At 49.0% G+C, this 26374-nt stretch overlaps 1 protein-coding gene across 1 annotated transcript in view; it reads left to right on the top strand.

The window, feature by feature from the left end:
- CACNB1 (calcium voltage-gated channel auxiliary subunit beta 1) overlaps positions 1-26013 on the top strand; it is a 35724-nt gene extending 9711 nt beyond the window's left edge. The window contains exons 6-14 of the mRNA XM_038753457.1: positions 228-304; positions 2300-2319; positions 2577-2657; positions 3098-3156; positions 3738-3847; positions 5732-5883; positions 7321-7416; positions 16559-16744; positions 24036-26013. Of these exons, the coding sequence (XP_038609385.1) occupies positions 228-304; positions 2300-2319; positions 2577-2657; positions 3098-3156; positions 3738-3847; positions 5732-5883; positions 7321-7416; positions 16559-16744; positions 24036-24503 (1249 nt within the window). The 3' untranslated portion in view covers positions 24504-26013. The remainder of the gene's footprint in view (positions 1-227; positions 305-2299; positions 2320-2576; positions 2658-3097; positions 3157-3737; positions 3848-5731; positions 5884-7320; positions 7417-16558; positions 16745-24035) is intronic.
- Positions 26014-26374: the final 361 nt, after the last annotated feature.

Genomic DNA, 26374 nt, shown 5'->3' with positions numbered 1-26374 from the left:
CAGATGTGCGGAGGGAGGGCATTCCGGGCCAGGAGGAGGACGTGGGCCGGGGGTCGACGGGGGGACAGGCGAGAACAAGGTACGATGAGTCTAGACTCAGGTGCAAAGCCTTGGCCCCGGGGGCCTGGGCACCAGAAGGGAGCTCTCCTTGATCGCTCATGCCCGCTGCAGGGTTCCCAAGGAGAGAGGCCCTTGCCCTTCTGACGGTGCCGTCCTTCCTCCTGCAGCAAATCGGGAGACAACTCCAGCTCCAGCCTGGGGGACGTGGTGACTGGTCCCCGCCGACCCACCCCACCCATCAGTGGTAAGACACCCCTTCCCCCATCCCCCTCTTTCTTCTTCCTTTCCCTTGGTCTCCCACTAGAGACGGGCACGGAGAGGGCCCGCAGAGCGTGGGGTCCTATTTCTTGCCCTTTTCTATTCCACCAGCACCCTCCCCTTGCCTCCTACTGTGCCCACCTGGCTGTCCCACTGCCCGGGCACCCATCCCCACCTCTCCAGCTGCCCCTCCCTGCTCAGGCTAGGAGCCTCCAAGACTCAGGCAGGAGCAGATGATGCCCACTGGGGCTGGCACTGCCCACCCTCCTCAACCTCCGCCTTTGCTCCTTCCATCTCTCTCGCTCTCCGCCCCTACCATCCTTTTCTTTTCCTTTTCCGTTCTTTCATTCGCCTCTTCTCTTTTTTTTTCTTGTGTTCTGTTTTGTTTTCCTTTCTCCCCTCCCCTTCCCGTTTTCTGTCCCAACCGTGGGGCCTGCCACTCTGACCGCCCGTCCGCCCAGGTAACGATCTGACAAACCTAGCCTTTGACCTAGAGGCCCTTGAGTTAGAGGAGGAGGAAGCGGAACTCCCAGACCACCCGGGGTCTCCCAAGCCTAGCGTTAGCAGCGTCACGACCCCCACGGCCCACGGCAAACGCATCTCCTTCTTTAAGAAGGTAAACTGCAGCGGTTGGGCCCGGAAGCCCCCCAACTTCAGGCCGGAGAAGCAACGGAGGTGGGCGGTGGGGGAGACTTTTAGAGTTGGATGTGTGGGGATCTCCTCCAGGCTCCGCCACTTGTCTACTGTGTGGCCTTGGGCAAGTCACTTCACTTCTCTGTGCCTCAGTTACCTCATCTGAAAAATGGGGATTAATAATAACGATGGCATTTATTAAGCGCTTACTATGTGCAAAGCACTGTTCTAAGCGCTGGGGAGGTTACAAGGTGATCAGGCTGCCCCACGGGGGGCTCGCAGTCTTCATCCCCATTTTACAGATGAGGGAACTGAGGTATAGAGAAGTCAAGTGACTTGCCCAAAGTCACACAGCTCACAATTGCTGGAGCCAGGATTTGAACCCATGATCTCTGACTCCAAAGCCCAGGCTCTTTCCACTGAGCCACGCTGCTTCTCTGTGATTAAGACTGTGAGCCCCATGCGGGATGAGGACTGTGTCCAACCTGATTTGCTTATATCCACCCCAGCGCTTAGTACGGTGCCTGGCACATAGTAAACGCTTAACAAACACCGCACTTATTATTACTGTTGTTATTAGTTGGGGACCTGTTGTTGGGTAGGGACCGTCTCTAGATGTTGCCAATTTGTCCTTCCCAAGCGCTTAGTCCAGTGCTCTGCACACAGTAAGCGCTCAATAAATACGATTGAGTGAATGAACGAATGAATGCCAGCCAGGCCTGCCCAACTCCCTGAAGGCCAGACGGGGACGGAGCAGATGCTGTTCTCACCACCCCCCACCTCTTCCTCACCCCTGTCTGGGACTTATGGCAATGGAACATTCCAGCTAGTAGGAAGGAGGGATGGTCTCCTGAAATCCCTCTCATGGAAATGGAACATTCCAGTGATACACTGATACTCCTTTCCCCATTGAAACTGGAGAGCGGAGCATACCAGATTCTCCTGGCATCCACCTCTCCCTCCTCTCCCCTATGGTCCTTGGTGGGGGTCGGGAGGAGGAGGGGGGTGGCCCACGGAAGGGGGCGGGGGCCTGGAGGGGTCCCAGGAGGACCGTCATGTCGGGGTGACCTTGGAGGGATCCCAGTTTTCCTCCTCACCTGATGCAGGGGAGGGACAGGCCGTGCTTGTGGGGCTGGTCCCTGCTTGGACATACACACTCTGCCCGGCCCCTCTCGCTCTCCCCATCTTCTCCGAAACACCTGTCACTAACACGCATGCCCTGTTATCTCTTCTCGTCCGCCCCCTCCCTGCCCTCTCGCAAACCCTTTGGTGCCCGCCTGCCCCCGATCCGTGCCCTATTTCCCACGCCTCCCCACCCCCCGGCTCTCCCTGCAATCGCTGGACCCAGCTAAACAGAAGCAGAAGTCGGTGAGTAGTTTGGCTTTCTGTGTCTTTCCAGCCCCAGCCCGTGTGCCCCCTCCCCAAGAGCCCAGGGGTGAGGGGCCTCCTGATACCACCCCCGCGCTGTCACTCTCCCCGCCCCGATCCCGTCCTGGACTCGGCCCTGCCTTTGCCCACTGCCAATGGTCTGGGCTTGGGGGAGTGGGGAGGGCAGCTAGTGGGTGCCAGGCTGGGCCAGAAGGGGATAACCCCACCCCCGGGGGGACCCCCCCGTTCTCCCCCAGGCAGAGCATATCCCCCCGTATGACGTGGTGCCCTCCATGAGGCCCATAATCCTCGTTGGACCATCCCTCAAGGGCTATGAGGTGAGTGCCCCCAGCCCGGCCCCTCCACATTCACTCAGTCATATCTATTGAGCGCTTACTGTGTGCAGAGCACTGGACTAAGCGCTTGGGAAGTCCAAGTCGGCAACATGTAGAGACGGTCCCTACCCAACAACGGGCTCACGGTCTAGAAGGGGGAGACAGACGACAAAACAAAACACGTAGACAGGTGGATATCCACCTGGGCTCCACATCCCAGCCCCTTTCAGAAATCCCTGCCAAGGGGCCCAGGTTGCCAAGGACACCCCCCAAACTCGGAGGGGCCCAGGCTGCAGAAAGACCCCCTCCCCCAGGGGCCAAGCTGTAGAGACCCCCATAAAAGCCCCCAGGCCACAGCCCTGCACTCCCAGAGGGGTCCCAAGCCCTGGCCCCCACAGGCTCCTGCTTCACCAGGAGCCAGTCTCACACTCTCCCTCCTGCAGGTCACAGACATGATGCAGAAAGCTTTATTCGACTTCCTCAAGCACCGATTTGACGGCAGGTGAGACTCGGGAAGAAGGGACGGGGGGCGAGGGGGGGAACACTGCCGCTCCCGTCTTCCCCATCCCCAGCCCGATCCCTGGAAACATCCCTCCCACTTCATCCTGGGCTTCAGTGCCCTCCCGCAGCTGGCTGCATCTGGGGAGGAACGGGATCGCTGATTCGAACGCCATGGAGAGCAGCTAGTGGACCACTGGGATAGGGTGTGGGTGCGGAGGGAGGTAATAATAATAATAATAATTATGGTACTTGTTAAGAGCTTACTATATCCCAAGCACTGCTCTAAGCGCTGGGGTAGATAAAAGTTAATCCGGTTGGAAACAGTCCCTGTCCCACATGGGGCTCACACTCTCCATTTTACAGATGAGGTAACTGAGACCCAGAGAAGTTAAATGACTTGCCCGAAGTCACACAGCAGACATGAGGCGAAGTCAGGATTAGAACCCAGATCCTTCTGAGTCCCAGGCCCGGGCTCTATCCCCTAAGCCATGTAGGGGAGCTCCGTGGGGGTCGTACTACCGAGGCCAGCGGAGGGCAGGGGGGCTTAGCCAGGCCTCACCTCTCCTGCCGTAACCTTTCCAGGATCTCCATCACCCGGGTGACGGCGGACATCTCCTTGGCAAAGCGCTCGGTCCTCAACAACCCCAGCAAACACACCATCATCGAACGCTCCAATACTCGCTCCAGCCTGGGTAAGGGGCTGCCCTCTGCCTGCTCTGCCCAGTGGGTACCCGGGCCAGGGAAGGATGGACGGGAGGGAGTGGAAGAAAAGGAAAAGAGGGCTTAGACAGGGAAGGCCTCTTGGAGGCCATGTGTGAAGCATGGCGAGGTGGATACAGCACGGTCCTGGGAATCTGAAGGCCATGGGTTCTAATGCTGGCACCGCCACTCATCTGCTGTGTGACCTTCACTTCACTTCCCTGGGCTTCAGTTACCTCATCTGGAAAATGGGGATCGAGACTGTGAGCCCCATGTGGGGCAGGATTGTTTCCAGTCTGATTTGCTTGTATCCACCCCAGCGCTTAGTACAGTGCCTGGCACACAGTAAGCGCTTAACATATACCACAATTATTATTATTATTATTATTCATTATTAATAAGGCTTTGAAGAGGGGGAGAGTAATTATCTGTCGGAAATGAAGAGGGAGGGCTGGGGTGGCCCAGCTGGATCACTGGAGGGAAAGTCTTAGATGAAGTGAGGAGAAATTAGAAGTTTTGGATGTTCCATGGTGGGGGACACAAGGGAGAGAAAGAGGTGTTGGATTGTCAGTTCTGGGTCACTGGGGGAGAGATTGAGATGTTGTGTGGTACATGCTGAGTTAATAATAAAAAATAACTGTGGTATTTGTTAAGTGCTTACTATTGGCTAGGCACTGTACTATGCACTGGTGGAGAGAGGGGATACTAGCAAACTGGATTGGTCCCTGTCTCACATCAGGCTCTCAGTCTTAATCTCCATTTTCCAGATGAGGAAACTGAGGCACAGAGAAGTGAAGCGACTTGCCCAAGGTCACACAGCAGACAAGTATCAGGGCCGGAATTAGAACTCATGTCCTTCTGACTCCCAGGCTTGGCCACTAGGCCATTCTGATTCTCATGTTCTCGTATTGTCTTGTATCATCAATCGTATTTATTGAGCGCTTACTATGTGCAGAGCAAGTGCTTAGTACAGTGCTCTGCACACAGTAAGCGCTCAATAAATGCGATTGAATGAATGAATGATTGAATGAGTGAATAAATGTTCCTAGATGGAGTTCCTATAGTTCCTAGATGGAGAATTAGGGATAGAGAGGAGCGAGTCGGGGATGTTGGATGATCTGTTTTGGGTCACTAGGGGAGAGTCAGGCGTGGAGGGGGTGAGTTGGGGGCAATGAATGTTCATTCACTCATTCATTCATTCATTCATTCAATCGTATTTATTGAGCACTTACTGTGTGCAGAGCACTGTACTAAGCGCTTGGGGAGTACAAGTTGGCAACATATAGAGACGGTCCCTACCCAACAACGGGCTCACAGTCTAGAAGGGGGAGACAGACAACAAAACAAAACATGTGGACAGGTGTCAAGTCATCAGAATAAATAGAAATAAAGCTAGATGCACATCATTAAGAGAAGAAATAGAACAGCTGAGTTCTTAGAGAAGGAGTTAGGGTTGGAGAGGGGAGAGTGAGAGGTGTTGAATGGTCTTTGCTGGGTCACTGGGAGAGAGTCAGGGAAGGAGAGACTGTGAGCCCGTTGTTGGGTAGGGACCGTCTCCATATGTTGCCAACTTGTACTTCCCAAGCGCTTAGTACAGTGCTCTGCACACAGTAAGTGCTCAATAAATACGATTACGATTTATTCGATTTATAATCGAATAAATACAATTGAATGAATGAATGAATGAATGGAGAGGGGAGAATTTGGAATGCCAGATGGTTGGTTGCCAACCAAGGGTGCCCATGAGACCCATCGAAACGTGATTTCTCCAAATGTTCTGTTGCCACCTTTGATCTGGACTGACCGGCCCGGGAGATGGAGCCAGGGGCCTAGCGTTCTCGCCACCTTCCCCTCCTTCTCGCCCTTCCCTCCCACAGCCGAGGTGCAGAGTGAGATCGAGCGGATCTTCGAGCTGGCCCGGACCCTGCAGCTCGTCGCCTTGGACGCCGATACCATCAACCATCCGGCCCAGCTAACCAAGACCTCCTTGGCCCCCATCATCGTCTACATCAAAATCACCTCCCCCAAGGTGGGGGTCCCGGGCTGGCCCCCATCTGTCCGGGAGGAGGTTCCCCTGCCCCTCTCAGTCCCCCATCCATCCCGGGGTCTCCGTCATCTATCCTCCGTTCATCCTTCTGCAGGGCCAGTTTATTTCTTCGTATTTTATGCTTGCCTGTGCTCCCGGGATGCTCTCTTTTGTCGGACGGTTTTAAGTGCCTGGAGGCAGGGGGCTGGAGGAAATGATTAATCACTCAGTTGTATTTATTTTGCGCTTACTGTGTGCAGGGCACTGTACGAAGTGCTTGGGAGAGTACAACATAACCGACATGCTCCCTGCAAACGAGCCTACAGTCTAGCGGGGGAGACAGACGTAAATATAAATAAATTGCAGCTATTAGTTCATTCAGTCAATCATACTTATTGAGTGCTTACTGTGTGCAGAGCACCGTACTAAGCGCTTGGGAGAGTACCAGAAGCAGCGTGGCTCAGTGGAAAGAGCACAGGCTTGGGAGTCAGAGGTCATGGGTTCTAATCCCGGCTCCACCACTTGTCAGCTGTGTGACTTTGGGCAAGTCACTTAGCTTCTCTGTGCCTCAGTGACCTCATCTGTAAAATGAGGATTAAGACTGTAAGCCCCACATGGGACAACCTGATCACCTTGGAACCTCCCCAGCGCTTAGAACAGTGCTTTGCACATAGTAAGTGCTTAATAAATGCCATCGTCATCATTATTATTATTATGGGTTCTAATCCCGGCTCCACCACTTGCCAGCTATGTGACTTTGGGCAAGTCACTTAGCTTCTCTGTGCCTCAGTTCCCTCATCTGTAAAATGGGGATGAAGACTGTGAGCCCCTCGTGGGACAACCTTGATTCTCTTGTATCCTCCCCAGTGCTTAGAAGAGTGCTGGGCGCTGTTGGTATTTGTTAAGTAAGCGCTTAACAAATACCAACATTATTATTATTATTATTATTATTGCCATATAACAGACACATTCCCTGCCCACACAACCTTATGGTCTGCAGGGCTAAGGGAGGGTGAATAAAGGCTGCAAATCCAAGAGTAAGGACGACACGGAAGGGGATGGGAGAAGGGGAAAAGTCGGCCTAGTCGAGGTCTTGGAGGAGATGTGCCTTCAATAAGGCCTAGAAGGTGGGGAGAGTGATCGACTGTCGGCTGTGAAGAGGACGGGCGCTCCAGGACGTGGGTGAGATAGAGGAGACTGAGGCACAGCGAGTAGGTTGGCACCAGAGGAGCTCAGTCTGCGTTGTAGTAGGAGAGAAGCGAGACGAGTAGGAGGGGGCAAGGGGATTAAGCGCTTTAAAGTCGATGGTGAGGATGTTCTGTCGGATGAAAGGAGGTCTCTTTCCCCGTTCTGGTGCCGACGTCCAGGCCTGGCGTCGACTCGGGTGCCCTTTCCACAGCCCAGCCCCTCACCAGGGATGTCTGCCTCTCCTGTCCCCAGGTACTGCAGCGGCTCGTGAAGTCCCGAGGCAAGTCTCAGGCCAAACACCTCAACGTTCAGATGGTGGCATCCGACAAGCTGGCGCAGTGCCCACCGGTGAGGGGCTGGGGCCCGGGACGGGGGCCTGGGGAGGGCATGAGGACACTTGCTTTGACAGAAGAAGGACTGTTGTGAGGGTATTTGTTCATTCATTCAATCGTATTTATTGAGCACTTACTATGTGCCAGGCACTGTTCTAAGCAACCAGGACAGCGTTTTATTATTATATTCTTACTGTGGCATTTGTAAAGTGCTTACTATGTGCCAAGCACGGTTCTAAGTTCTGGGTAGAAACCAGGACTGTGTTTTATTATTATATCATTACTGTGGCATTTGTTAAGTGCTTACTATGTGCCAAGCACTGTTCTAGGCAACCAGGACTGTGTTTTATTATTATATCATTACTGTGGCATTTGTAAAGTGCTTACTATGTGCCAAGCATTGTTCTAAGCTCTGGGGTAGAAACCAGGACTGTGTTTTAGTATTATATTGTTATTGTGGCATTTGCAAAGTGCTTACTATGTGCCAAGCAGTGTTCTAAGCTCTGGGGCAGAAACCAGGACTGTGTTTTATTATTATATTTATTACTGTGGCATTTATAAAGTGCTGACTATGTGCCAAACAGTGTTCTAAGCTCTGGGGTAGAAACCAGGACTGTGTTTTATTATTATGTTTATTACTACGGCATTTGTAAAGTGCTGACTATGTGCCAAGCACTGTTCTAAGCTCTGGGGTAGAAACCAGGACTGCGTTTTATTATTATATTATTACTGTGGCATTTGTAAAGTGCTTGCTATGTGCCAAGCACTGTTCTAAGCAACCAGGACTGTGTTTTATTATTATATTGTTCCTGTGGCATTTGTAAAGTGCTTACTATGTGCCAAGCACTGTTCTAAGCTCTGAGGTAGAAACCAGGACTGTGTTTTATTATTATGTTCTAAGCTCTGGGGTAGAAACCAGGACTGTGTTTTATTATTATATTGTTACTGTGGCATTTGTAATGTGCTTACTATGTGCCGAGCACTGTTCTAAGCTATGGGGTAGAAACCAGGACTGTGTTTTATTATTATATTATTACTGTGGCATTTGTAAAGTGCTTACTATGTGCCAAGCACTGTTCTAAGCAACCAGGACTGTGTTTTATTATTATATTGTTCCTGTGGCATTAGTAAAGTGCTTACTATGTGCCAAGCACTGTTCTAAGCTCTGAGGTAGAAACCAGGACTGTGTTTTATTATTATATTGTTACTGTGGCATTTATAAAGTGCTTACTATGTGCCAAGTACTGTTCTAAGCAACCAGGACTGTGTTTTATTATTATATTGTTCCTGTGGCATTTGTAAAGTGCTTACTATGTGCCAAGCACTGTTCTAAACTCTGGGGTAGAAACCAGGACTGTGTTTTATTATTATATTATTCCTGTGGCCTTTGTAAAGTGCTTACTATGTGCCAAGCACTGTTCTACGCTCCAGAGTAGAAACCAGGACTGTGTTTTATTATTATATCATTACAGTGGCATTTGTAAAGTGCTTACTATGTGCCAAGCACTGTTCTAAGCTCTGGGGTAGAAACCAGGACTGTGTTTTACTATTATGTTCTAAGCTCTGGGGTAGAAACCAGGACTGCGTTTTATTATTATATTATTCTTGTGGCATTTGTAAAGTGCTTACTGTGTGCCAAGCACTGTTCTAAGCTCTGGGGTAGAAGCCAGGACTGCGTTTTATTATTATATTTATTACCATGGCATTTGTAAAATGTTGACTATGTGCCAAGCACTGTTCTAAGCTCTGAGGTAGAAACCAGGACTGTGTTTTATTATTATATTATTCCTGTGGCATTTGTAAAGTCCTTACTATGTGCCAAGCACTGTTCTAAGCAACCAGGACTGTGTTTTATTATTATATTGTTCCTGTGGCATTTGTAAAGTGCTTACTATGTGCCAAGCACTGTTCTAAGCTGTGGGGTAGAAACCAGGACTGTGTTTTATTATTATATCATTACTGTGGCATTTGTAAAGTGCTTACTATGTGCCAAGCACCGTTATAAGCTCTGGGGTAGAAACCAGGACTGTGTTTTATTATTATATTATTACTGTGGCATTTGTAAAGTGCTTACTATGTGCCAAGCACTGTTCTAAGCAACCAGGACTGTGTTTTATTATTATATTGTTCCTGTGGCATTAGTAAAGTGCTTACTATGTGCCAAGCACTGTTCTAAGCTCTGAGGTAGAAACCAGGACTGTGTTTTATTATTATATTATTCCTGTGGCATTTGTAAAGTCCTTACTATGTGCCAAGCACTGTTCTAAGCAACCAGGACTGTGTTTTATTATTATATTGTTCCTGTGGCATTTGTAAAGTGCTTACTATGTGCCAAGCACTGTTCTAAGCTGTGGGGTAGAAACCAGGACTGTGTTTTATTATTATATCATTACTGTGGCATTTGTAAAGTGCTTACTATGTGCCAAGCACCGTTATAAGCTCTGGGGTAGAAACCAGGACTGTGTTTTATTATTATATTATTACTGTGGCATTTGTAAAGTGCTTACTATGTGCCAAGCACTGTTCTAAGCAACCAGGACTGTGTTTTATTATTATATTGTTCCTGTGGCATTAGTAAAGTGCTTACTATGTGCCAAGCACTGTTCTAAGCTCTGAGGTAGAAACCAGGACTGTGTTTTATTATTATATTATTCCTGTGGCATTTGTAAAGTCCTTACTATGTGCCAAGCACTGTTCTAAGCAACCAGGACTGTGTTTTATTATTATATTGTTCCTGTGGCATTTGTAAAGTGCTTACTATGTGCCAAGCACTGTTCTAAGCTGTGGGGTAGAAACCAGGACTGTGTTTTATTATTATATCATTACTGTGGCATTTGTAAAGTGCTTACTATGTGCCAAGCACCGTTCTAAGCTCTGGGGTAGAAACCAGGACTGTGTTTTTTTATTATGTTCTAAGCTCTGGGGTAGAAACCAGGACTGTGTTTTATTATTATATCATTACTGTGGCATTTGTAAAGTGCTTACTATGAGCCAAGCACTGTTCTAAACTCCGGGGTAGAAACCAGGACTTTGTTTTATTATTATACTATTCCTGTGGCATTTGTAAAGTGCTTACTATGTGCCAAGCACTGTTCTAAGCAACCAGTACTGTGTTTTATTATTATATTGTTCCTGTGGCATTTGTAAAGTGCTTACTATGTGCCAAGCACTGTTCTAAGCTCTGGGGTAGAAACCAGGACTGTGTTTTATTATTATATTATAAAATAAATAGAATAGTAGATATGTACAAGTGTTAACAAGTATTAACTCGGAGGAGATGCAGCATGGCATAGTGGATAGAGCACAGGCCTGGGAATCAGAAGGTCATGGGTTCTAATCCCACCTCCGCCACTTGGCCGTTGTATGACCTTGGGCAAGTCACTTAAGAGAAGGAGCGTGGCTCAGTGGGAAGAGCCCACGCTTGGGAGTCAGAGGTCGTGGGTTCTAATCCCACCTCCCCCACTTGCCCGTTGTGTGACCTTGGGCAGGTCACTTCACTTCTCTGTACCTCAGTTACCTCATCTGGAAAATGGGGATTAAAAGTGTGAGCCCCACGTGGGACAACCTGATTACCTTGTATCTCCCCCATTGTTTACAGCAGTGCTTGGCATATAGTCAGCACTTAAATTCCATCATTATTATTTTTGTTATTATTCTCTGGGCCTCAGTTACCTCATCTGTAAAATGGAGATTAAGACTGTGAGCCCCCCGTGGGACAACCTGATTACCTTGTAACCTCCCCTAGCGCTTAGAACAGTGCTTTGCACATAGTTTTATTATTATTATTATTATTATTATTATTATTATTTGCACATAGTAAGCGCTTAATAAATGCCATCATAAAAACCCAGGTTCTATCACTCCCAGGCCCAGGTTTTATCCACTCGGCCACACTGCCCCTTGTTGTAGGAATAGTACAGTGCTCTGCACACAGTAAGCGCTCAATAAATACGATTGATTGATTGATTGATTGATTGAATACCATTTCTTCTGGAAATTGACACTGTGAGCACCACTTGGGACAAAGTACTGCGTCCAACCTGATTTGCTCGTATCCACCTTAGTGCTTAGTAATAATAATAACCATAATGATGGCATTTGTTAATTGCTTACTATGTGCCAAGCACTGTTCTAAGCGCTGGGTGGGGGGGATACAAGGTGATCAGGCTGTCCCCCGTGGGGCTCACAGTCTTAATCCCCATTTTACAGATGAGGTAACTGAGGCCCAGAGAAGTGAAGTGACTTGTCCAAAGTCCCACAGCTGACAAGTGGCGGACCTGGGATTCAGAGGTGGTGGGTTCTAATCTGCCACTTGTCAGCTGTGTGACTTTGGGCCACTCACTTCACTTCCCTGTGCCTCAGTTCCCTCATCTGTACATAATAATAATAATAATAATGATAGCATTTATTAAGCGCTTACTATGTGCAAAGTACTGTTCTAAGCGCTGGGGAGGTTAACAAGGTGATCAGGTTGTCCCACAGGGGGCTCACAGTCTTCATCCCCATTTTACAGATGAGGGAACTGAGGCCCAGAGAAGTGAAGTGACTTGTCCAAAGTCCCACAGCTGACAAGTGGCGGAGCCGGGATTAAATCCCATGACCGCTAACACCCAAGCCCGGGCTCTTTCCACTGCTGCTTCTCTAATAATAATGGTATTTGTTAAGCGCTTACTATGTGCCGAGCACTGTTCTAAGCGCTGGAATAGATACAAGGTGATCAGATTGTCCCACGTGGGGTTCACGGTCCTAATCCCCATTTCACAGCATGGCTGTAAAATGTTGTTTCGTTTTGTTGTTTTGTTGAGAAGCAGTGTGGCTCAGTGGAAAGAGCCTGGGCTTTGGAGTCAGAGGTCATGGGTTCAAATCCCGGCTCCACCACTTATCAGCTGTGTGACTTTGGGCAAGTCACTTCACTTCTCTGGGCCTCAGTTCCCTCATCTGTAAAATGGGGATGAAGACTGTGAGCCCCCTGTGGGACAACCTGATCACCTTGTTAACCTCCCCAGCGCTTAGAACAGTACTTTGCACATAGTAAGCGCTTAATAAATGCTATCATTATTATTATTTACAGATGAGGGAACTGAGGCACAGGGAAGTGAAGTGAGTGGCCCAAAGTCACACAGCTGACAAGTGGCAGATTAGAACCCACCACCTCTGAATCCCAGGTCCGGGCTATTGCCACTAAACCCTGCTGCTTCTCAAACACCATTATTTGACAAATAATGCTTAACAAATACCATTATTATTAGAGAAGCAGCATGGCTCAATGGAAAAAGCACGGACTTGGGAGGCAGAGGTCGTGGGTTCGAATCCCGACTCCGCCACTTGTCAGCTGTGTGACTTTGGGCAAGTCACTTCACTTGTCTGGGCCTCAGTTCCCTCATCTGTCAAATGGGGATGAAGACTGAGAGCCCCACGTGGGACAACTTGATCACCTTGTATCTCCCCAGTGCTTAGAACAGCACTTAGCACCTAGTAAGTGCTTAACAAATGCCATCATTATTATTATTATCACCTTGTAACCCACCCCAGCACTTAGAACAGTTCTTAGCACATAGTAAGCGCTTAACAAATGCCATCATTATTATTATTATTACCAGCACGTAGAACAGTGCTTGGCACATGGTAAGCGCTTAACAAATGCCACTATTATCACCTTGTATCCCCCCCAGCGCTTAGAACAGTGCTTGGCACCTAGTACGTGCTTATCATTCATTCATTCAATCGTATTTATTGAGCACTTACTGTGTGCAGAGCACTGTACTAAGCGCTTGGGAAGTCCAAGTCGGCAACATATAGAGATGGTCCCTACCTAACAACGGGCTCACAGTCTCAAATGCCATCATTATTATTATTATTATCAGCTTGTATCCTCCCAGCGCTTAGAACAGTGCTTGGCACCTAGTAAGCACTTAGAACAGTGCTTGGCACCTAGTAAGCACTTAGAACAGTGCTTGGCACCTAGTAAGCACTTAGAACAGTGCTTGGCACCTAGTAAATGCTTAACAAGTGCCATAATAATAATAATAATAATAATAATAATAATAATAATAATGCAGCTTGGAGGGATGGGGTTAGCTCTGCACACAGTAAGCACTCAATAAATGTGAGTTCCTTATAATTATTATTATATAATATTATAATCATTATGATAATAATAAAGCGGCTTGGAGGGGGGAGTTAGCTCTGCACACAGTAATTGCTCAATAAATGTGAATGAATGAGTTCATTATTATAATCATTATTAGATAATATTATAATCATTATTATTATAATGATAAGGCAGCTTGGAGGGATGGGGCTAGCTCTGCACACAGTAAGCGCTCAATAAATATGAATGAATGAGTTCATTATTATAATCATTATTATATAATAATATAATAATTATAATCATCATTATTATTATAATAGGTGGCCTGGAGGGGTGGTTACCTCTGCATACAGTAAGCGCTCAATCAATATGAATGAATGAGTTCATTCTTATAATAATTATTATATAATAATATTCTCATAATTATAATCATTATTATTATACTATTATTACTGAGCGAACTCCCCCTCCAAGCCACCTTATTATTAGTATCATAATAATGATATTAATAATAATAAAATAATAATAATATTAATAAGGCGGCTTGGAGGGGGGAGTTCGCTCTTCACACAGTAAGCGCTCAATAAATCTGAATGAATGAGTTCATTATTATAATTGTTATTTTATAATAATATTATAATCATTATAATAATCATTACTATAATAAGGCAGCTTGGAGGGCGGGAGTTAGCTCTGCACACAGCACTCAGTAAATGAGTTCATTATTATAATTGTTATTATATAATATAATAATTTAAATCATTAGTATTATACTAATAATAAGGTGCCTTGGAAGGGGGAGTTAGCTCTGCACACAGTAAGCACTCAGTAAATGTTAATGAATGAATGAATGAGTTCATTATTATAATCATTATTATATAATCATATTATAATAATTATAATCATTATCATTATTCTAATAAGGCAGCTTGGAGGGGGAGAGTTAGCTCTGCATACAGTAAGTGCTCAGTAAATATGAATGAGTTCCTTATTATAATAATTATTATATAATAATATTATCATAATTGTAATCATTATTATTATACCAATAATAAGGTGGCTTGGAGGGGGGAGTTCGCTCAGTAAGCGCTCAATAAATGAGTTTGTTATTATAATTGTTATATAATATTATAATTATTATACTCATTATTATACTAATAATAAAGTGGCTTGGAGAGGGGGAGTTAGCTCTGCACACAGTAAGCGCTCAGTAAATGTTAATGAATGAATGAATGAATTCATTATTATAATCATTATTATATAACAATATTATAATAATTATAATCACCATTATTATTATAATAAGGTGGCTTGGAGGGGGAGTTCTCTCTGCACACAGTGAGTGCTCAATAAATGTGAATGAATGAGTTCATTATTATAATTATATAATAATATTATAATCATTATAATCATTACTATTACTATAAGAAGGCAGCTTGGAGGGGGGAGTTAGCTCTGCACACAGTAAGCGCTCAATAAATATGAATGAATGAGTTCATTATTATAATTGTTATTATATATTATAATAATTATTATTATACTAATAATAAGGTGGCTTGGAGGGGGGAGTTAGCTCTGCACACAGTAAGTGCTCAGTAAATTCATTCATTCATTCAATCGTATTTATTGAGCGCTTACTGTGTGCAGAGCACTGTACTAAGTGCTTGGGAAGTCCAAGTTGGCAACATATAGAGACAGTCCCTACCCAACAGCGGGCTCACAGTCCAGAAGGCGGGCTCACAGTCTAGAAGTAAATGTTAATGAATGAATGAATTAGTTCATTATTATAATCATTATTATATAATAATATAATCATTGTTATATAATAATACTATCATAATTATAACCATTACTATTATACTAATAATAAAGCGGCTTGGAGGAGGGGAGTTCGCTCTGCACACAGTAAGCGCTCAATAAAAATGAATGAATGAGTGAATGAATGAATGAATGAGTGAATGAATAAGTGAGTGAATGAGTGAGTGAGTGAATGAATGAATGGATGGATGGAGTCCTTCCCTTCCCCACAGCACCTGTATATATGTATATATGTTTGTACATATTTAATACTCCATTTATTTATTTATTTTACTTGTACATATCTATTCTATTTATTTTATTTTGTTAATATATTTGGTTTTGTTCTCTGTCTCCCACTTCTAGACTGTGAGCCCACCGTTGGGTAGGGACCGTCTCTATATGTTGCCAACTTGTACTACCCAAGTGCTTAGTACAGTGCTCTGCACACAGTAAGCGCTCAATAAATACAGTTGATTGATTGATTGACTGAATGAGTGAATGAATGAATGAGTGAGTGAATTAATAAGTGAGTGAATGAGTGAATGAATGAGTGAATGAATGAATGGAGTGAGTGAGTGAATGAATGAGTGAGTGAATTAATAAGTGAGTGAATGAATGAGTGAATGAATGAATGAATTGAGTGAGTGAGTGAATGAATGAGTGAGTGAATTAAAAAGTGAAAGAGTGAGTAAATGAGTGAATGAATGAATGAATGAATGGCGTGAGTGAATGAATGAATGAATGAGTGAATGAATGCACAAATGAATGAGTGAATGAAGGAATGAAGGAGTGAATGAAGGAATGAATGAAGGAATGAAGGAATGAAGGAGTGAGTGAATGAATGAAGGCATGAAGGAATGAATGAAGGCATGAAGGAATGAATGAATGCACAAATGGATGAGTGAATGAAGGAATGAAGGAGTGAATGAAGGAATGAAGGCACAAATGAATGAATGAATGAAGGAATGAAGGAGTGAGTGAATGAGTGAAGGCATGGAGTGAGTGAATGAATGAATGAGTGAAGGCATGGAGTGAGTGAATGATTGAATGAATGAGTGAGTGAATGAATGAAGGAATGAATGAGTGAGTGAATGCATGAGTGAATGAATGAATGCATGAGTGAATGAATGAATGCATGAGTGAATGAATGAATGCATGAGTGAAAGCATGATTGAATGAATGAGTGAGTGAATGAATGAATTCCAGGCTAACCCCGCCCCCTCTCTCCTTCCCGCCCTCTCTCCCCCCCGCCCCCCTCCCGTTGCAGGAAATGTATGACATCATCCTGGACGAGAACCAATTGGAGGACGCCTGCGAGCACCTGGCGGAGTATCTGGAAGCCTATTGGAAGGCCACGCACCCGCCCAGCAGCAACCCGCCCAATCCCCTGCTGAACCGCACCATGGCGACGGCCGCCCTGGCCGCCAGCCCCGCCCCCGTCTCCAACCTCCAGGTACAGGTGCTCACCTCCCTCAAGCGCAACCTGACCTTCTGGGCCGGGCCCCAGGCCACGCCCCCCGACGAGGCCACGCCCCCTGCCCAACAGGCGCAGGCGCAGTAGCTGCCGCTCCCGCCCGGCGCGGGCCCGCGCCCAGCAGGAGCATGCGCAGTAGCTGCCGCTCCCTCCCGGCGCGGGCCCGAAGGCTGAGGAGCACGTGGGAGGGGAGGGGGCAATGTTTTATTTTGTAAAAAAGTGTGAGTGGCAGCCATTGTCTGTGGTTTTCATTCATTCATTCCACCGTGTTTGTTCATCCAGCCGTATTTATTGAGGATTTACTGTGGGCAGAGCACTGTACTAGGAGGGCAGCGTGGCTCAGTGGAAAGAGCCCGGGCTTTGGAGTCAGAGGTCGTGGGTTCAAATCCCGGCCCCGCCACTTGTCAGCTGTGTGACTTTGGGCAAGTCACTTTTCTTTTTTAATGGCATTTATTAAGCGCTTACTATGTACAAAGCACTTTCTAAGCACTGGAGAGGTTACAAGGTGATCAGGTTGCCCCACGGGGGGCTCACAGTCTTCATCCCCATTTTCCAGATGAGGGAACTGAGGCCCAGAGAAGTGAAGTGACTTGCCCAAAGTCACACAGCCGGGATTTGAACCCATGAACTCTAACTCCAAAGCCCGGGCTGTATCCACTGAGCCACACTGCTTCTCACTTCACTTCTCCAGGCCTCAGTTCCCTCATCTGTAAAATGGGGATGAAGACTGTGAGCCCCACGTGGGACAACCTGATCCCCTTGTAACCTCCCCAGGGCTTAGAACAGTGCTTTGCACATAGTAAGCGCTTAATAAATGCCATTATTATTACTAAGTGCTACTGAGCGCTTACTGTGTGCAGAGCACTGTACTAAGCGCTTGGAAAGTCCAATTCGGCAACAGGGAGACGATCCCTACCGAAGAACGGGCTCACGGTCATTTTGTGTTCCTGGCCCCCCCTGAAGCCTGATCCATGGACTTTCCTCCCACCCATAGTCATTCGTTCCTTCAATCCAATTCATTCCATCGTATTTACTGAGCGTCTTCTGCGTGCAGAGCCCTGTACTAAGCGCTTGGGAGAGTACATATGCAGATAAACACGTTCCCTGGCACAATGAGCACCCTGAGCCACCTTTGGGGGGAGGTCTCTGAGGCCCCATTCTGGAACCGGCCTATCGGCTCTGGCCTGGACACTTTTTGGGGTGCGGAGCCTGGCAGCACCCAATCTGAGGGGACCCCCACCCCTTCCAGTGAGACCCCCCCACCTCCTAGCCTCAGTCTGTGCCCCTGTGGGCCCAGTCTGTCTGAGCTTGGGGGGCCTCGTCGCCTCCATTGAGTCCTGCCTTCTGTGCCCGTCCCCGTAACCCTGGACACTGAATGCAGAGGGGTCACAAGAGAAGCAGCATGGCTTAGTGGAAAAAGCCCGGGCTTGGGAGTCAGAAGTCGTGGTGGGTTCTTATTCCAGCTCCACCACTTGTCAGCTGTGTGACTTTGGGCAAGTCACTTAACTTCTCTGGGCCTCAGTTACCTCATCTGTACAATGGGGACTAAGATTGTGAGCCCCACGTACAACCGGATCACCCTGTATCCGCCCAGCGCTTTGGACAGCGCTTAACAAATACCATCATTATTATTAGTATTATATCAAGGGATGCCCTCATCTGGAAATGGGACCCATGGGTCCCCACTTTGTGTCTCCCTTCTTTCCCTCCCCACCCTCCTCCTAGTCACTTCTACTGGGAGGATATGCCCAACCCCCACCACCCAGTGAGGGACCGTGTCCACATAGGGCTAGCAGCAGGTGCAGTGACTGCCCCGTGCCAAGAATAGCTCGGGATAAGGCAGTCTGGCTCATCCTCCCTCCCTCCCTCCACTTCACCCTCCTCTCCCACAACCCTCCCCCACCATGGCACAATGCTCAGTTTTCCTGACAGTCCACCTCACGTGGGCCTCGTGGTGGAATCCGCACTCTGCTTCCGGGGGGCTGACGAGCCCCCTTGTAGGTACGATTCCCATAGGCAGGGCCCCCTACGATGATGCTCTAATTCTGCCCAGCCCTGGCTCCATGGGGATGGTAGCCTGGATTCCAGCACTCTGGCAATGTCCTATGTGCCTCAGTTTCTCCCCCACACCACCAGGGATACTCTGCCTCTGGGGAGACTAGCAGCCTGACTCGCTTGGTGAGCCAAGGCGAGGGAGTCGGTGGGAGAACGCTTGAAGAAACCTTTGGGTCCCTGTATGAATCATGGAATGGGAATGAGCAGCATGATTTGATCGTGAATAAGAGCGCTAACAAAGTCTTCTCTGCTCCTTATTAGTTAACTAGGATCTCGTGTCACTAAATACTCACCGGCTAGTCAGCCAGAGACAACAGCCTGAGCACAGCATGCCATCCCCCTCGCCCCATCTCACTAATTTATAACCTCGGACTAATCAACTAGACATTTAAACCGGCTGAATATGATAAGGCCTCATGAACTATTAACCAGTAACTACTGTTGCAGATTGTTCAGTTGGATGTTGTAGAAGGGTGGGAAGGGTGGCTATAAGTTAATGAATTTACGCTTGCCAAAGCACTGTTCTCCAGCTGATAAAGACTCCTTTGACTTTGGAAATGAAGAGCCCAAAATCTGGCTCATTTGAAAGAGCTCTGTCTTTAGGAGGATGGCTTCTGTCTGTTAAAAGTGTAGAGGTGTAGGCTTAAAGTCGTGGAGTTGGTAAGTTTCCCTTCGGTTTAGTTTTGCGCACTCCTCTAGACTTTATCTGTAGCATAGATGTTAGACTGTGACCCCCATATGGGACAGGGACTGTGTCCAGTGTGATTAACTTGTATCTACACCGGTGCTTAGTATAGTGGTTGGCACAGAGGGAATGTTCAACAAACAATACTGATGATAAGCTGAACATGAGTCCACAGTTTGAAGCTGTTATTTCCAGCTCTGGAGTTCCAATCAAGTATTTATTGAACATTTACCAACGGTAACAGAAGAACCATTAGAAAGGTTGCGGATTATGGCAGAGGACAGGGTGTTCTGGAGAGAGTATTTCCACGGAGTCGCTATGAATCGGAAACGACTCGACGGCACTTAATAATAATAAATCTGTAGAGAGAGCTACACTAAGGGCTTTGGAGCATACTACAGAGCTAGTTAGCCATGATTTCTGCCTTCAAGGAGTTGACAGTTTAGCAGGGAAGACACTAAAATAAATTACAGACACGGGATGCAGGGTGTAAAGATATGTCATCAGTGCTAGCAGGCAGGGAGTGAGAATCCAAGTGCTTAGGTGACGTCATGCAGAAGTGCAGAAGTGGGAGTAGAAGGGGAAAAAGGGTGAGAAGAGGGGAAATCAAGTGAAAGAAGACTTCCTGGAGGAGACGAGCCTTGAGAGTGAGGAGAGCAGGGATCAGCTGGATGGGAAGGGGAGGAAATTCAGGTAGAAGAAAGGGTGTGAGCCAAAGGACGGCGATAAAAAAGACAAAAATGAGGGTCAGAGAGTAGGTTGGCTTGGGAGGAATGAAGGGTGCGAGCTGGGGTGTAGTGGGAAAGAGGAAAGGATAAGTAGTGGGGATTGAGTGTCCGATTGATTGTCTTAAAGCCAATGGTCAGGAGTTTCGGCTTGATGCTAGGGGAACGGACAACCAATTGGAGGTTTTTGAGGAGTGGGGAGACGAATGCAGAATTATGTTTTAGAAAAACGACTCAGGTCTGTCAATAAGTCAGTCGTATTTATTGAGCACTTTTGTGTGCAGAGCACTGTACTAAATACTTGAGAGAATGCAATATAACAATAAACAGACACATTCTCTGCCCACAGAGAACTGAAAGGACTTAGTGATGGATTGAATATTTGGGTTGAATGAGACAGAGGGGAAAGGATAACGCCAAGGTTACGGGCTTGTGAGACAGGAAGAATGGTGGTGCCGTCTACAGTGATGGGAAAGTCATGGGGAGGGCAGGGTTTGGGTGGGAAGGTAAGAAGTTCTGTTTTTGACATATTGAGTTTGAGGTGAGAAGAGGACACCCATGTAGAGACGTCTTGAAGGCAGGAGGAAATGTGGGACGGCAGAGAGGGAGAGAGATCAGAGCTGGAGATGTAGATTTGGGAATCATCTGCTTAGGGGTGGCAGTTGAAGCCATGGGAGCTAATGAGTTCTCCAAGGGAGTGGGTGTAAATGGAGAATAGAAGGGGACCCAGAACTGAACCTTGAGGGACTCCCACAGTTAGGGGTTGGGAGGCAGAGGAGGAGCCCATGAAAGCGACTGAGAATGAGCAGCCAGAGAGATGGGAGGAGAACCAGATAGGAGAACTAGGTAGCATAATAAAGTGCGTTGTGGAGAGGGGAGAGATTGGAGGCAGGAAATTTGCAAAGAGGCGGGTGCCCTTGTCAAGGCGAAATACGATGAGTGCTTAGACCACAGTGATGGCAGTCTGGATGGGGAAGAAGGAACAGATTCAGGAGATACTGTGAAGAACTGACAGGATTTGATGACAGACTGAATATGGGGGTTGAAAGAGAGAAATGAGTCAAAGATAATGTCAAGGATACCGGCTTGAGCGACAGGGGGGATGGTGGTATCCTTAATGGGAAAGCTAAGTGACAGAGAGGATTTGGGAGGGAAGATGAGGAGTTCAGCTTTGGACATGTTGAACTTCAGGTGTTGGCTGAAGATCTATGTACTGGAGGCAGGAGGAGATGCGAGATTCCAGAAGAGAGAGGTTGGAACTGGAGATCAGCGCTTAGTACAGTGCCTGGCACACAGGAAGCGCTTAACAAATACCAGAAGCATTATTATGATTTAGAAATCATTCACATAGAGGTGGTAGGTTGAAAACGTGAGAGGGAGTGTAGACTGAGACCAGAAGAGAATTCAGAACTGAGCCTTGAAGGACTCTCACTGCCAGGAAAGGAAGAGCCGTCAAAGACAGACCAAGAAGGAGCTTCCAGAGAGGGAAGAGGAAAACCAGGAATGGACAGTGTTAGAAAAACAACTTAGTGTTTCCAGAAGCGTGGCCTAGTGGATAGATCGGGGGCCTGGGAGCCAAAAGAACCTGGATTTTAATCCCAGTTCCGCCACTTGTCTGCTCTGTGACCTTGGGCAAGTCGGTTAAATTATCTGTGATTCAGTTTCCTTATTTGTAAAATGGGGTTTGGGTCTGTGAGCCCCACGTAGGATAGGGACTGTGTCCAACCTGATTAGCTTGTATCTACCCACGGCTTAGTACAGTGCCTGGCACGTAATAAGCGATTAACAAATACCGTAGAAAAATACCATAGAAAAAGGGGGTGGCCCCACCATGTCGGAAGCAGCTGAGAGGTCAAGAAGGATTAGGATAGAGTAGAGCCTTAGATTTAGTTAGAGGGATGTCACTGTGGACCTTGAAGAACGCAGTTTCAGTGAAGGGGGAGAATCAGCCCGTCATATTTATTGAGCGCTTACTGAATGCAGAGCACTATAGTAAGCACTTGGGAAAGTACAATATAACTGGTACATTCCCTGCCCACAGTGAGTTTACAGTCTGAAGGGGGAGAGAGACATTAATATAAAATAAATCACGGATATTCATTCATTTAATCATATTTATTGAGTGCTTACTGTGTGCAGAGCACTGTACGAAGCGCTTGAGAAGTACAAGTTGGCAACATATAGAGACGGTACCTACCCAACAACGGGCTCACAGTCTAGAAGGAGGAGACAGACAACAAAACTAAACATGTGGACAGGTGTCAAGTCATCAGAATAAATAGAAATAAAGCTAGATGCACACCATTAACAAAATAAATAGAACAGTAAATATGTACAAGTAAAATAAATAGAGTGATAAATCTGTACAAACATATATACAGGAGCTGTGGGGAGGGGAAGGAGGTAGGGCGGGGGGGTGGGGAGGAGGAGAGGAAAAAGAGGGCTCAATCTGGGAAGGCCTCTTGGAGGAGATGAGCCCTCAGTAGGATCACGGGGATGTGCAGAAGTATTATGGGGCTGGAGGAGGGAGTAGTGATTAAAGGGAGCAAATCGGGGCAGAAGGGAGTGGGAGAAAAGGAATTGAGAACTTAATCAGGGAAGGCCTCTTGGAGGAGATGAGACTTCAATGTGGCTTTGAAGATGGGGACAGTAATTGTCAGCTATGAAGTGGGAGGGCGTTCCAGGCCAGAGGCAGGATGTGGGCGAGAGGTCGGCAGCGAGATAGATGAGATCGGGATGCAGTGCGTAGGTTGGCTTTAGAAGAGCGAAGCGTGTGGGCTGGCTGGTAGTAGGAGCGCAGCGGGGAGAGGTAGGAGGGAGCAAAGTGATTGAGCGCTTTAAAGCCGACGGTCCAGAAAGTGACAGAAGCAGAGGGATGTCCCTGCTCGTAGGAAGGTCTAAGCCTGCTGTCGGCTCTGTTGGCCATCTGCTTACTCCAAAAGCTAGGAGCAGGCAGGGATGGGCTCAGAGCGTGGCTACACAGCCCACAGGGAAGGGCTGTCAGCTTTCTATAGATGAGGGAGCAGGACAGAGAACTAAGGTGACACTTGGAGGTCCCATGAACTTGAGAACTGCCCCTGCTCCCAGGGAATCCAAAGGTTGGGGCAGAGCAGGATGACCTCACCCGCCACCTCCCACTCCCCATCCTTGGGTCAGGGGATGTGTGTGTGTGTGTGTGTGTGTGTGTGTGTGTGTGTGTGTGTGTTTGTTTTGGGACCACTAGGAGTGTAAATATGACTGCTAGAAGGGACCCAGCTTAGCTGGCCTTTGGCTATTGCCTTCGTGTGACTAACCTGGCCTTGCTTTTGTTTTCTCCCCCTCCCTCTTTCCTTCCCCCTCCTCCTTTCCCTCCTCCCCTCCTTATTCCTTCCTCTCCCACCTCCCACCATCCTCTCTCCCTCCCTGTCTCTTTTCCCTCCTTCCTCTCCTTCCCATCCTCTCCCTTCCTCCCTGTCTCCTTTCCCTCCATCCCCCCTCCCTTCCTTCTTCCATCTTCTCCCTCCCTCATCCTCTCTTCCACCCTGTCTCCTCTGTCTCCATCCTCTTCTTCCCATCCTTCCCCTTCCTCCCTTTCTTCCTGTCTCCTCTCCCTCCATCTTCTTCCTCTCCTCCATCTTCTCCCCCTGCTCCTTTCCCCATCTTCTCCCTCCATCCTCTCCCTCTCCTCCTTCTCCTTCCATCCTCCCTCCAACCTCTCCCTTCCTCTCTCCATTCCCCCCACCATCACCCTCTCCTTTCCATCCTCCATCCTTCCCCTCCTCCCTCCTCACCCCTCTTTGCATGCCGGGTGCCACCTCCTAACCAGGGACCCTACCAGCTGCCCCAGCCACGGGGGCCGGGTGAGCGTACCAGTTTGCACGACTATCCCGGGGAGCCAGGCCTGCGCCCCGGCCACCCACCGGGTCGGGCGGGCAACCTGCGGGGGCTGCCCCGCCAGGACACCTTCGACTCCGAGACGCCGGCCAGCCGCGACTCGGCCTACACAGAGCCCGGCGACTCCTACATGGACATGGAGACGGATCCTTACGAGGAGGCCGAGCCCGGGGCCCGCTCCCCTTCTCGGGGCAGCCCCGCTCCCGCCCGCCGCAGCTCCTGGGGGGACGAGGAAGAGGAGGAGGAGGACGACGACGAAGAGGAGCGGCCACCCGACAACCGCACCCGGGCACCCCGGGGCCGGGCCAAGCCCCGCTACTGCCCAGAGGAGGGTGGCGGCGGCCTGGGCCACAACCAGAACGAGCTGGAGGGCTGGAGCCGGGATGTCTACATCCGCTGAGGGCCAGCGGGGTGGGGGGCCCTCTCCCCGGCTAATGGGGAGAGGGCTTGGAGAGGGGGGCCTGCAGGGGTACTGCCCCCTTCTGCAGGGGACACCCCATCTCTCTCAACAGGACCAGTTTGGCTTCCTTTTAGGAGGTTGACCCCTGGGAGATGCAGTCTTCCCTCTGCAAGGGACTGCTTCCCCCTCCCCATCCCCGACCCCCCAACGGGGCCAGGGTTATTTTTCCCATACGCGTGCACATAAACCTCCCCCCAACCCCCAACAGTGGGCCAGGGCCTGCTGGATATTCTTAACCCCCCTTTAGTGTGGGCCCTCGGAGAGCTGCCGACGGCCTGCCTCCACCTCCCCTTCCGCCCTCTTTTCTGCACCGTGCTCTCACCCACTCTTCTGCTGCAGGAGGAGGGAGAAGGAGGGTGGCGAACCATCCACTCTTCCCCAGTGGCCACCGGGTTTCCTCTCCTCCAGTTACTGGCAGCCTTGTCTGCCCCGTGCCTCCCCCGAAGGCCCGAGGGAGGTATAGTGGCAGAAGTCTCTGCCTTTCCCCTCCTTTCCCTCACCAGCTGCAGAGGGCTCTGCCCAGTGCCTACGCTCTATGGGGGCTCTTGGAACCATCTCTCTGTGGCCCCCCACCCCCGGTACCTCAGCCTCGCCCCACCCTCGCCAAGATTAAGCTTCGCCTGCAGTTACCACTATGTCCCTGAGCGAGGGGAACCCCTCCAGCCAGGGGGCTGGAGTGTCCTTCTCGCCCAGCTAGAAACCAAAAAACTGCCCTGGCCCCGTCCTTCTAGCCTGGGGACCATGAGCTGAGTAAACTTGAGCATCCTCCCCTTCCCCCGCCGAAGAAAGGTTGGCAGGGGCAGGCTGGCACAGGGTGGTGGCAAGTGCCCACTTTCTCCCAGAAGGGTACCCCACGATTTCCCCGGCTTTTCCCGAGCGGGGCGGCCTGCTGCTTCTCTGGGTGTAACCGAGACTCACCCACCCCCCAGGCTCAGGGCTCCTCCTTGAGACCCCCCCGCATACCCTCACCCCCCTACTACCACCCATGGGCACCACCCTCTAACTATCTGGGTTTGGGGGGAGGTCTGTACTGCCGCTCTGCCCTGGTTAGGGGGAGAGAGCCGTTTGTGCCAACGGAGTCCGGGCCGTGCCCACCTCAAGGTTGGGCTCTGCCTCGCCCGAATCGTCACCTCCTGTGCCAACGATGCCCCCGCAGCCCCCACCCCACCTGACCTGCCCCAGGGGCGACGGCCTCATTTGACCCCATCGGGAGGGAATCCGCCATCAGGCCTCTCCCTCCTGCCTCCATGTCCCCCTCCGGCCTGTCCTCCGGCCTGACCCCAAGCCCCTCCGATAGATACCCAACACCGCCCGGCCCTTGCGGTCTCCTTCTCCGTGGGCACGCGGGGGGCCGGAGCGAGGGCATGAGGGGAAGAAGACCCCTGGGTCTCCAGGCTGTTTACCAGAAAGTGCCAGCGCTGTGGACTCAGAATGAAAAGCTGCTCATTGGCATGTTGTTTTGCACCTGATTGGCATGCGACTCTCTGATTGCCCGCTTCCCCAGAAACTCTCCCTCCTCTGAGAGGGAGAGGAGGCCAAGAAAGAAACCGGTTGAAAAACAGAAGTCTGAAGGATGGAGGGGAGGGCGGGCTCTTCTCCTCTGCCCTCTCCACCACCCTACATGCAGTGTTACTCGGGGACACGGAAACCAGACACATCTTCTTAAAGGACCCCGTTCCTCTTTGTCTTCCCTCCCTGGGGAGGTCACCCTTATCTGGGCCTCCATTTGATTTGGGCGTCTGGTGGGTCATATATGGGCACTTCCAGGCCTACATCCATGCCAATCCCGGCCACCGCTTATGCCAACTGCA

This window comes from Tachyglossus aculeatus, chromosome 11 (assembly GCF_015852505.1).
Source record: "Tachyglossus aculeatus isolate mTacAcu1 chromosome 11, mTacAcu1.pri, whole genome shotgun sequence".
Lineage (NCBI taxonomy): Eukaryota > Metazoa > Chordata > Mammalia > Monotremata > Tachyglossidae > Tachyglossus > Tachyglossus aculeatus.
The sequence above is the reverse complement of the archived record's forward strand: the minus strand, read 5'-3'. Positions and strand labels throughout refer to the sequence as shown.